This window comes from Solanum pennellii, chromosome 1 (assembly GCF_001406875.1).
Source record: "Solanum pennellii chromosome 1, SPENNV200".
Classification (NCBI taxonomy): Eukaryota; Viridiplantae; Streptophyta; class Magnoliopsida; order Solanales; family Solanaceae; genus Solanum; species Solanum pennellii.
The window spans coordinates 97,031,477-97,045,029 of NC_028637.1; the positions used below are offsets into that span (position 1 = coordinate 97,031,477).

Genomic DNA, 13,553 nt, shown 5'->3' on the forward strand with positions numbered 1-13,553 from the left:
GGCATTGCAATTAACGATAAAGAAAATGATACCATTTCACGTATTACAAACTCACTCGAAAATGTCGACAGCACGTAATTGAATATATAACTTTGCCGGCCTAAAACGTGCAATTTGGCTCAAGCTAAAATTAGTAGAGTATCTGCCAAGTGTTGGGCCATCAACAACTTCCTCCTTCAAAACTTTTTTTCTTAGTTTTTTGTAATTCTGAAAATTCCAAGAGAGTTTGATTGTCCCCTTGTGATTTCATTGTCATTGTAAAGCAATCAAGTTCTTTATTATTGTGGTATCGAAATTGCTCAGATTCAATTCGATTTCCTATTTTTCAGTACTTGAATCCCCTCATGCTGTGATTCAACAACTGCACAATGCAATTTGGCGTTTAATCGAGGGTAACTTTGATCTCCCTTTTAGGTTTATTGGAACCTCATTTCAGAAATTACGATTCATTGGTAAGCTATTTCTTTTTTTTGTTTGTTTTTCCTTTCAAAATATATGTTTCAGACAATAATTTTCTTTATTATGCTCATCACCCGAGTGATACTCATTGAGACGTAGTTGATTGATTGATATGGTTATGATCAGATCCATCTCTGGTTTATGTCCAAGCATGCCGGCGTTAGAGGAATTCAGGCAGATAGGAGAGGTAATTGGGAGTCTTAAAGCTCTAATGGTATTCCAAGATGACATACAAATAAATAAAAAACAATGTTGTTTGTTGGTGGATATGCTAAAATGTGCCTACAAGACAGTTGCAGAAACAATGAAACAGAACTTGAGATTTGAAGAGAAGAATATCAAATGGAAAATTCTCGAGAACCCCTTAAGAGAGCTTCTCAGGGTGTTTAAAGAAGCGGAACAGTACATCAAGCAATCCCTGGAAAATAAGGATTTTTGGGCAAAAGCTGTAGTTCTATATAAGAATACAGATTGTATTGAATTTCACATCCACAATTTGCTCTCTTGTGTGCCAATTGTCATAGAGGCCATAGAAATAGCAGGAGAGATTTCAGGTAGTGACCATGACGAGATACAGAAGAAGAGATTCATTTACTCCATGAAGTATCAGAAAGAGTGTAAGGACCCACGAATCTTCCAATGGAAATTCGGAGAACAGTACATGGTTTCTCAGAAGTTCTGCGAAGGGGTATGCTCAGTTTGGAATGAAGACAAGTGGATTTTGAAAAATAAAATTCGAGAGAAGAAGAATTCAGGTGCATGTACTTTGACAAAGCATGAGAAACGACTTGCTGATCTCCTCTTGAAGAACTTAAACGAGATGGAGATGGAGATGGAGAGTGATCATAAGCTTTCACCTAGCTCAGTTCTTGTAAATTCTAAGGATTACCAGGTAAGAAGACGATTAGGTAGTGGAAGTCAGTACAAGGAGATCCAATGGTTGGGGGAGACCTTTTGTTTAAGGCATTTGTTTGGGGATATTAAGCCCCTGATTCCAGATATTTCGCGAGAACTGCATCTCTCTCATCCAAATATAATGCACATCTCCTGTGGTTTTACTGATGAAGAAAAGAGAGAATGTTTCTTAATCATGGAACTTATGAGCAAAGATTTATCTAGTTACATCAAAGAGATCTGTGGACCAAGAAAGCGTGTACCCTTTTCTCTTCCCGTTGCAATCGATTTACTCCTTCAGATTGCAAGAGGCATGGAATATCTACACTCAAAGAAAATCTATCATGGTGAATTGAGTCCTTCCAACGTCCTTGTCAAGGCGAGGAACGTCTCTACAGAAGGGTATTTACATGCAAAGGTTTGTGGGTTTGGCTCATCGTGTTCTATCAACCTTCCTCAGAAAGCTAATGTGAATCAAAATAATGGGACACTCCCATTCATTTGGTTTTCCCCAGAAGTCCTAGCTGAACAAGAGCAGTCAGGGAATGGAGGAAACATCAAGTATACCGAGAAATCTGATGTGTACAGTTTTGGGATGATATGTTTTGAGGTTTTAACAGGGAAAGTTCCATTTGAAGATAGCCATCTACAAGGAGACAAAATGAGTAGAAATATAAGAGCAGGAGAGAGGCCATTATTCCCATTTCACTCACCAAAATATGTGACTAGCTTGACAAAGAGGTGTTGGCATACTGATCCATATCAACGGCCAAGTTTTTCATCCATCTGCAGGGTTCTACGCTATGTGAAGAGATTCTTGGTGATGAATCCTGAACACAGCCAACAAGACTCACCATTGCCACCAGTAGACTACGGCGAGATTGAAGCTGTCATCTTAAGGAGCTTCCCCTTAGGAAATTGTGAATCTGATCCTCTGCCTGTCACACAAATACCTTTCCACATGTTTGCATACAGGGTGACCGAGAAAGAAAAGTCAAGCACAATTCACAGAGACGTAAATTCTGAATCAGGAAGTGATGGAACTTCTGCATGTGGGGATGATCCTGTAACGGCAGATGATGCACTTCCATCACCAACTGAAAAGAAGAATATTGCATCTCCCGAGATATTGATCAAGAGACTTTCAATTAGGAAACCTGCCGATATCAAAGTCGGCAAGCAACCAGGTAGCATTTCTTGGCTCAAAAGCTATATTGTGCATTTTTGCCTGATTCTCCTTTTCCTAAAGGCTACTTTACCTTGTTCCGAAATTTTAAAGAAAGTCAACTGCCTAACAGAACCTCAGGGACACCAGAAACAACATATACTCCTAATTTTATTGTTATTTGATCCTTACTAACAACAAATACCCAAAGTAAGTTTGCATTGGCTAAAACCTGACTAGGAATGTGGAACACTTGGACTTGAGAGATAGATGTAAAGTAATCATGTTAAGAATTTCTTTTCTCACAGTTAAACATTTATGATCCTTTACATTGATATAAATCAAAACTAATGTTAAAATTCTTATCAAATACCATAAATAGGAGCAACCACATCATCTGCTTGGACTATGTATCTATGTACTTAAGTCAGAGTATTGCCAGAACAAAAAAGATTATAACGTATAAGAGAACACCCTACAAATTGATGCAAGACATACCTAGCGCAATGATTAGTCTACCGGCATCATGACTTCCCTTCTCATAATATATCTGTGCAAGCTACAAAAGAAGAGGAGAATGATTCTTGTGTAGTTTCCCATATTGTTATTATTGTCTAAACATCATCATGAGATCATTGTTTCAGGAACACCAAGGGGAAGGACAGTAAGACCTCCAAGCATACGTACTATAAGGCAAAATTCTGAAAGTCAGTTAATGATGATGAACAGCCCAAGCCCAAGAACACGGAGATCATCTGGCCACGCATCAGATTCGGAGCTCCCTTAACTAATTTCCAAGTGATCCAACATTTTATAAGACATTCTGTTCCAACCTGATCAACAAAAATAACATGGTTGCAGTCTCAGATATTCATGGTTGTTACTCGTTTTGTGTAATACATACCTCCCTAAATATTGGGAAGTGTTCAAAACAGAAGCATTCAGAAGCTGAAAAGCTCCTTACTGATCCTCATTTGTCAGACAAGGTTTACAACCCTGAACAGTGTGAGATTTGAAAGGGTTATACGACACGAACTTAGCTCCCTCATTCAGCTTGTGAAGATTATTGAGGAGCCATTTGTACAATTTTGGCTAAAAAGTTTCTTTTTTTTTGTTTCGGAGAAAAAAAGTTTTTCACAAAAAGCTCTAAATGGACAGTTGTAGTTTTTGAAAGTTACAAGTATTTTGCGAGTGCGAGATGTTTTTCTTTTTTTGTTAAAAAAGTATCATTTGTGCCTCTTTAGATACAGTGACGAATTCAGAATTTAAAAAAATTATGAATGCTCACGAATAGAATATATCAACTTCCAATATTATTTTATATATACATATATAAAATTTCTGTGCTGAATTAATGGATATGCTTGAGCATCCAATACTCTATACGTGGGTCCGCCCTGAGTTAGTTATCCTAAGTGCATAAAGAAGAAATCAACCTAAACATCATTTTGCATAGAATAAAATGGACACTGAGCTCAGTAGATTATATGTCAATGGATGTAGTTGGAGAAGCTGATAAATATTATGATATATAAAGTGATATAGAAGCAATAGTAAAGGTAAGTTACCTTGTCATGGATTGAGAATCGTCCGACTTTGTGGAAATTCTTTGTGAGCTTGAGTATCAAGAATATCAGAGGTCTGATTTGTGGGAGAGAGAAAATTGAGCACGATTGAGAAGTAGTAGCGTGATAAACACGGTAGATTATTTTATAGGCTAAAAATAAGGAAGGTGGGTCTGTTATCAGAAATTTCTCTATTCCCCAGAATGGGATAGAAGACCAAAAAATTGCCCTATTTCTTTGTTTTTGTGTTCAAGCTACTGGGTATCCAAGTTGCATCATCTTATAACAAGTTTCCAAAACAGGTACACAAATACTCTTCAATTACTATGCAATTCAACAGATTTGTCCCCTACAAAATACCCAGGGAATTATGTACTTGATTGAAAGGTTATGCAGCAATGGTTGAAACCATATATAATCATTCTACTGTTTTTTTTGTTTATTTAGTTATAGTTACAAAATTATTAGAATACAGAAATGGATGAATCTGCTGCAACCAAGGGAGTGGAGTTAGAAGAACATTTGGTGGATACAGATGAAGAAGACAATGGCGATGAAAATTCAAGGACGTTGTTCTTTAAAGAGCTGAATCTCATTCTAATTATCTCGTTTCTTTCGTTATCATCTGAACAAGTTGATTTTGATGCATCTGAGACAAATGAAAATGTCAAAGCTAACCAAGAACACAAAGTTGTTTCTGCTTCACGTTTAAGAAAACGGGGAGGAATCAATAAATACAGGGCTAGTGAACAAGAAACTCAGAGAGTCTCAACCAAGTTTAGAGATTGCAGGTATAAAAGATTGTAATTATCATTGGAGATCAAATTTATGAACAAAATTAATACTACTTGATTATGTTTTAATATTAGAGAGGAAGTTCAGAAAGATGATTCCTCTTGCTTCCTTTCATTCAGGCATCGTCGAAAAATCTGAAAGAAATCAACATCCAGCAAAGCTTGTAGCAACAGATGTTACCAAAAGGTTTGCAGCAAGGCCATAGAAGCTATTTTCATAGTCCCTTGAGAACATACATGTAAAATAGTAGTACTATAAGTAGAACTGGTAATTCCCACTTTAGCAAATACAGCTCTTTGTTTTTTCTTTTCATTTGCTTCTGCTATCATATGTATATTTCAGTAAAATGCTCCTTATCAGAAACTTCACCAGCATTGAGCTTAAAACCCTTCTTTTTCACCTATTAGACATAACAAATGTCCACCTACTTTGCTAGATAGTGACATGTTAGCTCTTCTGCGGATAAAGCAGAACGAAAGACAGTATACATCATAGCAACCAAAATTGTATAAAAACGATTCATGATACATTAAATAGAACATCGAAAAATGGCATTACAGAAATGACTAGAATGCATCTGATCATGAGATTGAGTACTCTTCTTCTTACCTAATCTGTTCAACTTTTCCCAAAGAAAAAGGTGAAAACTGGTGGACACCAGAAAAATTAGGCCACAAGTGCAACCGAATAGCAAAGGCAACCAGCAATCAGCTTTTCTTCACTTGAACCATGGCAAGGCATTCAAATTAGTCATTACACTGTTTTCTTCTAAAATTTGCTTATTGACAATTGAATAAGCAATAAACAGATACATAAGGAAATTATAAGCACAGTAGAAAAACCTAATTTTTCCATCACAAGCTAGAACAGAAGCGTACATTCTCTGTTTAGACGGTGTAACCTGTCATGTTATTATCACTCTATCTATCCTTGTCTGCAAAATTATCATATGCAGGGAAAAACGATTGGAGCTTGTCTTCATCAGTCAGATATCCTGATTTCAACTCCCAATAGGTCCTTCACTTGCTCATATGTCACAAAAGCAATAGCTATTGAAGGAACGACCTGAACAAATAATAAACAATTAGGAATGATCCAGTAAATATAGTGCCTAAAAAGAGAAATTAATAACCTTCAACCAACTCTCAATGGAAACATCTAAAGGTAAAAGGTGTGGAAACAAAACTAACCTTCACTGAGTTAGGCACCAAACCTTTGTACAAGGCACTGAAGCCCTCATACCTCACAGTTTTCCTGAAAGTATCAATCATACCAGAATATTCAAGGGAGGCCTTGCTCCTCCCATCACCAGTAATGATGGATGCAGCATCTTTCCAACCCACCATCTGCATCCTTCTTCGAACAACGTCAAGAGGGTAAGCAACAGTTTGCCCCATAGTCCCTGCCACAGCCCCACATGCCAGCCTTGTAACAACACCAAGCTCAGTAGAATCATCAACTAGACCAAGTGGTTTTGTTTTGACCAACCATTCTTTTAGAGACTCGTAAACTGCAAAGTTAAGTCCCACATATGGAATCTGCAAACAACAATTAAGTTATGTACTGTCACAAAAATCAGAAGATACAGATGATTTGAGCATGATTGCCAATTTAGTAAACAACCATTTCCTTATAAATTAGGAAAAGGAAAACTTACAACTCCTATGACAGAAGGAAGCCATCCTTTGTACAAAGCACGTGGACCTTCCTCACGAAGTATGGTGGATAGGGCATGGACCATTCCTCTGTATTGGTAAGGAGACTTCTCTGTCTGCAAAGCAGGAAAGAGGATTTTCAAAAAAGGTGTAGCAGCATGGTGCTCCATGGCCATTCCTCGGTATGCAGAAACATCAGAACAGGTAATATTTCTTCTGAGAACTCATAAAATACCTGCACAGTGATTCTTCCCCGCACCATGTCCATTGGATAAGTTGCAGACATGGCTATTATGCCAGCACAAGCTCCAGCTCCAAGACGCAGTAAGGGAGTGAGCTGAGCATCTTCTGTGGAAAAAGGAAGATGACTGTCTAAATGATGACAAATTCTTGGGAATATCTTTCTGTTCCTTATACATTATATTCAGGTTACTAGTCTAGTATGACCTCTTATGTGCTCAAAGGACCAGAAAACTCATCAGACAATCTTTATTAATTTAACACATTAAAAAGAATTTTATCAGATGCTCCTTTGCTTACCAAATCAAATGAGCATGCTAGATGCCGAATAGTTTAGACTTTAGAAAGTAAATGTTGAAAATATGGGGCTTAAATATGTGTCTTGTGAGCTTTGGTAATCAGTCAAGCTGTTCGCCAATGATGACTAAAACGCCAAAATCATGTGTAGATAAATTTCGTCTGACATACCCAGAGAAATCCCACTAAGTGAGGGTCTGGGGAAGATAGAGTGTTTGCAAACCTTACCATGTTGGTTGTTTCCAAAAAATCCTTGGCAAATAAATATCGTCAAACACTACTAGAAAATCCAGCAGCGATCACAAGAAGCATATAGCAGAAAAAGTGAACTGCTTTGAAGTTAAAAACTCTCATCTGTCTTTAAAACCTTATTTTGGCAACTGAAGTTATGGATAGATCAGGATGAGGATGCATACATCCTAGACTAAATCCAGATTTGCCCTGAAATATGAAAAATTTAAGTTTTTGCTTTTTGTTGACCCAGCTGATGTTTTGACTTGATTACCATGTCTTGGACCATTAAGTGTTGTGGGGTAAAATTTCTTACTATTGAATACAGTGGTCGAATGAGACATTAATATAAGGCTTGCTGCAAAGGTGAACTATACTGGTAAGCTGAAGCACGAGAAACAGTAGGAACTTGGAACAGAAATAAGCTCACTTGAGAAAAGTGGAGGGGAAGATCTTTATGGACGATCGGGCATAACCAATATTTAGTTCCTCTTCTTCTTCTTTTAAATCTTAATAATAATATCTTATTTGAAATGGATGATTCCTGAAAAGACGTCAGTACAAGCATAACTGAAAGACAATCCGGAAAAAAAATGTGTCTTCCAAAAGGGTCATCCACTATAAGGAAAAGATAATATTGGCGAGTATATAGCCATTACCCACAGCTTTGGTCCCTCAATCCAGGGTTTGGAAGAGTTGAAGTGGGTACAGACCTAACCTCCAGCTCATTTTGCACAAAGTGGCTGCCCGCAACTAGAACTCGCATTTGCGCACTAGAAAAGATTGAGCTTTTACCACCCACCAAGCCATGGCCCTTGCTAGACAACATAATAAGCAGACATAGTGACAAGGAGAAGGAGAGTAAAGCAATATCCCATTGCTAAATCAAGCATAGCATCTGTAAACATGAGGAGTTTATTTTTTACATGACTAAGCACCAAATACAGTAGGAAATGAACTAGAACTACATGTAGTGTGAACAGAAAAAGTAGAACTTAAAAAAACATATATAAGCTCATACTTAATCTCCACAAACAACAGCAAAATGAATCATAGTAACGTAACATGCAGAAGGAACACACTCCTTTTAAGTCTTATAGAGCTAAGAAAAAGAACTGTGCTTAAAGTTTTCTACGTATCTCATGAAGACTGCTAAAAATTTTAAACAGATAGTAGGAAAAGAATTGTGCTTAAAGTTTTATTGATATATCTTCCAATGGTTGGATTCATATATGAAATCTCATAGTTCATCCACAAGGAAATCATTGGAGGACTCCTCGGTGGTGAAATCAAAAACAAAAACACATGACAACTAAATAACTCAAAAGAAAGATAGACATACCATTGCCAGTTTGTTGCTGGTAAAGATAAAGTATACCCCTGTTTCAATATCAATGAGGAAGTCAATAGAGGGAACAGATACCAGATATTTGATTTTAAGGAAACATGAGAAGCAAGTCTGAGTTGCAAAAAAATGCATAGTGTCAGATATGACTATACTTGGAAGCTTGCTCATAGCTGAAGAACTTGACTGCTGAGTTTGGGACGATACGTGCACAATTGGTGCCATTGCCCTTGAACAGTCCTTTGAACCCCTCAGTTCTCCAGATATATTTTAAGCCTGAAATGGTCCCATTGTATTTTATGCTATGTGAATTTTGAACCTGCACTTGAGACAGATCCTGTTAAAGTAGGAAGCAAACTAGTCTAGATGGAACTACCCTTAAATGCAATATAAATGTATTGTTTCATACAAAAGATTAGGCCACCTTCAAATAAAGCATGTCCGGAAAAAGGTTTACTATCCTAAACTTCAAAAGGAACAAAAGTTGATCCACTGATAAAAATTGAAGTATGGGTTACAGTGTTCCAACACTCAAATTAAGTATGAAATGCTCGAAGTCAGTTTTGTATTTTCCCCCTTCCATAGAACCCCTGAAAAGCGCAGAAACAGCAGGCATGAAACTACACTTCACCTGGAGCAATATCTTTAGCCGTTCCAGTGGGGCCACAGCAGTTCGTGACCTGCAGGATCAGGAGACCAGTAGTAAGTGCAGAAACAGCAGATGTGATTACTTAACCCCTTAATTTTATGTTTCGAACTATTATTTTAACTTCTCTCACAAATTCAATTAAATAATTTATCCAGAAATATACTCTTACTATCCATACGGGACAACGAGATCCGTGATTTCTCTATTTAACAATGGAGTGTAGATAGAGTTGGCAGTCACCACTCCCGGAAGTATAAACAACACAGTTCAGTCATACAAGTCAAGAGCACATATACACAACAATCTCATCAGAGTCTTTGTCTGAGATAAGCGAGTGAAAACCTTAATGACATGTTGGAACATGCAAGGCACTTTTGCACATGTCCGTCAAAGAAGGAAAACAAAAAACCCAATACTATCAAATCATGTGATCAAGTAAACGAATATGGATTAACAGTCATGAACACCTCATATACTGATGGAACACTACAGCTTTGCAAATCTTACATCAAAAGTATAAATACAGATGATATTTTGTGCAATTCTTCGGAAAGTCAACATGGGTATTAGACAAAAAGCTAAATTTTTATGAACAAAGGCACCTTTGGAAACACCACTTGCCTCCTCTATTTCCAGTTACTCAATCATAAGGAAATCTGACTTTTTATTTCACTTTCAAGGGGGAAAAGAGACGGTCAGGTGGGTGGGGGAAGTGTACAACCTTCAGTTGAGTCCATCAAATTCACACATTTTCGTTCATGTTATTTATCAGGTGAATCAATTTTGTAAAATTTAATTAATTCACAGTACATTCCATAATCCACAATGTCTCCTAAAGTAGAAGATTCAATTATGTGGTATAACTTACACGCCTCCGGCGACACCTCCAGCTACGAGTGACTTGCAGATACTGATAACAGCATGGCTTGTAGGCCTGATTTCTTGTCTAGCTAACTTCGCCTCTTCTGCGAGATTCACAATTTTCTCTACCGCTGATTCGCTCGCCTTCACATCCTCAGAAGCCATATAAGATCGAGATCGCCTAGTTTATAGCTCAACCTAATACGAATCCTTAGATTTTGAACACTGTCAAAAATATACTCAGTTCAAAACCAGAGGACCGATCGGAATATGGACGAGCTAAGGGAAAAATGTAATTTTCCCCGCGACGGTACACTGAATCCCGGTGGTTTGTGGCGGCGGCGGCGTAAATGAACAGAGATCGATGAAAATGCAGCAGGAAAGTGAACGTGCAAAATCAGAGTTAACTCTCTTTGTCTGCTATAATTATAATAACACTAATTATTTTCGTTTTCTTTATATAAGAAATTATTGTAGTTTCTTCCTTTTAATTTATTGATTATCTTACTTACGTTTTTTATGTTATTTAATTGTAATTATTATGTGATCCCTCAACAAATCTTCAAATTAACTTTAATTAATGAAATATTGGGAGGTTCTCACTTTTCAAGGTTGTTGAACACCTGGTGGGCCCGAGCGACAATTTCAACCACAAAATGAGAGAGTGGGCCGTTGGTCTTTATATTCTTCCGATTTCAATGGGTTTTACTGTAATGGTGACAATATTATATTTTTAATAATAAATTTTATATTTAAATATTATATATGAAAAATATCATATTGAAAATGTTATTTTTAATTGAGTCCTATATTACACTATTTGAATTCAATCGAAAAATTAATGTTAGTGGACTGAAAAAATCCAAAATATAAAAAATGTCAATTACAATCGCAAAGGCTCATATAATAATAAATATATGATTGGAAAATATACGAGATCTCAAAAAGATACTAGTACTTAGAATATTGTGGTTAGGAAAGAATGGGAAAAGAGTGGCTATCCATGCCTTTGATGTTCGAATATATATAATTAAAATAAATACTAATACTAATATAAAACAATTGCATTTTTTCATAGAATTATACTCTATTTATTCAAAAATAATGAAATAGTGTTGTTTTGGATGCTAATCAATTTATTGTATTTGAAAACAATCTTTCAACATTTTTTAAAAAAAAAATATTATTTCTAAATAGTTGTGATCTATAGTAAATTTTATATGGTTGTACTTATTATTTTTATTTTAAAATATAAAATTAAAGTCAAATTCACGATAAAATTGAACTCATATATTGAATTTTTTATTATAAACATTGGCATAGGAAAATGTTTAGTTGATCAGAAATGTATTGATTTGAATTTTTTGAAACGAAGTGTTTCTATCATATTCCATGATCAAAATAAAGAAATAAAAGTGATGATACACATGACAATTACTTTAAAGAAATATAATATGGTGATGCACATGTCCTTTCAAAGTAATGTTAAGGTGTGTTGTATAAATATATAATAAATTTTAAGACATGACAATGTAATTCTAATAAAAATTGATGAAGCACGTATAAATAATTCTAATCTATTGTTTGAAAAAGAATAAAACTTGTCATTAGCATGTCGAAAAGATTTGATCATCCTTTAAAAAAAAATTGTTGGTATTTGAATGTATTGTATTCACAGAAATATGAGAGAATTTTATAATTGACGTATATAATTATTGCTTATGTTTTAAGTTTTGACAGCTAAAAAATAACAAACATATTAATGTATTAATGATAATAAAGAATTGAGTTCAAATAACTCTTAACCAATTAACTAATAATATTTTTCCTTGAATATAGTGTTCAGTAATCGGGATGATCTTAATCCCTGATTTTCTCCTTATTATTTGGACACTATTTTACTTGTTATTAATCTCCTAATTAATAGTATTAATCTCTTATTTTGATTTTTCTTCCTCCTTTTTAGTTGTCAAACCTTTTTGAAAAATTTCACCACCATGCTTATTTAATATTTGATTAAACATCGAGGTAGATTAGATGTATTTTTTAATGCTTTAAAATTAATATCATTTTTTTGTTTATTTATTTATTTTTTTTTTTATAAAAACATTCTTACTTGTGAAATCTTTTTTTAGAGTGTGTATTTTTTTAGACAAATAAATTTTATTATGCATGAAAACTGTATGATTTATAATTTTTTTTCAAAAGAGTGCATCATTTACAAATTAACATTTTATATCTACAGACTTCATATAAATCGAAAATCTAAAAACAGAATCGTTAAAAAAAATTAAGTTTATTAGTTTGTATATAATTTTCATACTCAATGAAATGCGTATATTTAGTTATATTTAATTCACACAATAAACTTAAAAGAATTATCATTTATTGTATGTAATAAATATATAATATGATTTTCATTATGAACTTTGATTAACACAAATGAAATCAACTTATATAGTAGATTTGTTGAGAAATGTCATTTCATATCTATTTCATACAATAAATATTGTTATAACTGAACTTACTAATGTATATCATTATCAGCTTTCATACATATTATAAACACTAATAAAAAGTATAATTTATTGTGACATCAATTTTTATACAGCAAAAGAATGCTTGTACATACTATACCAAGCTTATCAATTAATATCAATTTTTATACATTTTTTAAACACAAATGTTATTCCAAACTGATACTCAGACTTGACTAATAAATATTTTGTACAACACAAAATAAACCAATATATAAATTCAAAATCAACTACATACAAACTTAATCAAAATTGTTGTATACACATTAACGTTCATAAATATGAAAAAAAATGACTTAAACTGCTCTTCACGTAGGAGTTTCTTTAGATTATCAAAAAACTTCATGTTGGTATATGAAGACCAATGGGTATATGTTTTTCTTTTTTATGTTGGTATATGAAGATCAATGGGTATATGTTTTTCTTTTTTTCGAAATATAATTGTTATTTGATACAAGCTATAAAGAGCGAGAAAACACACAAAAAGCATATCATATTTATAACAGCTTCATGCTAACTATATACACATTATAACAATTTCATACTTATGTAATACAAACTTTAGATAGTCTATATACAGAATACAGTATACCAATTTCATACTAATTTAATGTCACCTATAAACACAAATTACATCTTTGCATCAACAAAAAGCACACCCTATATACATTAAGAAGGTCAGGTCACATCTCATTGTACTAATACATATAAAAATATAAATATTTAAAGTTTATAACTGTGTTTTTCACAAACATACTACTTTTATACAAGTTTAATACCAACAATAAATACAAAAATTTAGTTACATTTAAGTAAATATTATATATATATATATATATATATATATATATATATATATA

At 34.2% G+C, this 13,553-nt stretch overlaps 2 protein-coding genes across 5 annotated transcripts; one reads left to right on the forward strand and one right to left on the reverse strand.

Annotated features, from left to right (window-relative positions):
• The first annotated feature begins 122 nt into the window (after window positions 1-122).
• Window positions 123-5,241, forward strand: LOC107007931 (mitogen-activated protein kinase kinase kinase 7-like). Of its 3 annotated transcripts, none has more exons than XM_015206788.2 (5): window positions 123-452; window positions 586-2,540; window positions 3,163-4,385; window positions 4,531-4,874; window positions 4,998-5,241. In XM_015206788.2, exons 2-3 carry the CDS (start codon window positions 611-613, stop codon window positions 3,303-3,305), a joined length of 2,073 nt encoding a protein of 690 aa, XP_015062274.1. In that variant the 5' UTR covers window positions 123-452; window positions 586-610; the 3' UTR covers window positions 3,306-4,385; window positions 4,531-4,874; window positions 4,998-5,241. The 3 variants fall into 3 exon arrangements, with proteins under 3 accessions (XP_015062274.1, XP_027772279.1, XP_027772275.1); XM_027916478.1 differs by having other exon boundaries at window positions 4,552-4,874; XM_027916474.1 differs by having other exon boundaries at window positions 4,559-4,874.
• Window positions 5,242-5,566: 325 nt separating this feature from the next.
• LOC107007933 (mitochondrial adenine nucleotide transporter ADNT1) lies at window positions 5,567-10,597 on the reverse strand. Of its 2 annotated transcripts, none has more exons than XM_015206790.2 (8): window positions 10,164-10,597; window positions 9,278-9,326; window positions 8,802-8,965; window positions 8,644-8,681; window positions 6,769-6,878; window positions 6,536-6,649; window positions 6,069-6,416; window positions 5,567-5,943 (listed from the first exon to the last, which is right to left on the reverse strand). In XM_015206790.2, exons 1-8 carry the CDS (start codon window positions 10,319-10,321, stop codon window positions 5,860-5,862), a joined length of 1,065 nt encoding a protein of 354 aa, XP_015062276.1. In that variant the 5' UTR covers window positions 10,322-10,597; the 3' UTR covers window positions 5,567-5,859. The 2 variants fall into 2 exon arrangements, with proteins under 2 accessions (XP_015062276.1, XP_015062275.1); XM_015206789.2 differs by having other exon boundaries at window positions 6,769-6,881; window positions 10,164-10,596.
• Window positions 10,598-13,553: the final 2,956 nt, after the last annotated feature.

Coding starts and splice junctions, on each gene's coding strand:
- LOC107007931 (XM_015206788.2), top strand. CDS start 611: ATGCCGGCGTTAGAGGAATTCAGGCAGATAGGAGAGGTAATTGGGAGT. Junction 2,541..3,162: donor CAAAGTCGGCAAGCAACCAG/GTAGCATTTCTT, acceptor TCATTGTTTCAG/GAACACCAAGGGGAAGGACA.
- LOC107007933 (XM_015206789.2), bottom strand. CDS start 10,321: ATGGCTTCTGAGGATGTGAAGGCGAGCGAATCAGCGGTAGAGAAAATT. Junction 8,682..8,801: donor AGCTATGAGCAAGCTTCCAA/GTATAGTCATAT, acceptor ATATTGAAACAG/GGGTATACTTTATCTTTACC. Junction 5,944..6,068: donor TGGTGCCTAACTCAGTGAAG/GTTAGTTTTGTT, acceptor TTATTTGTTCAG/GTCGTTCCTTCAATAGCTAT.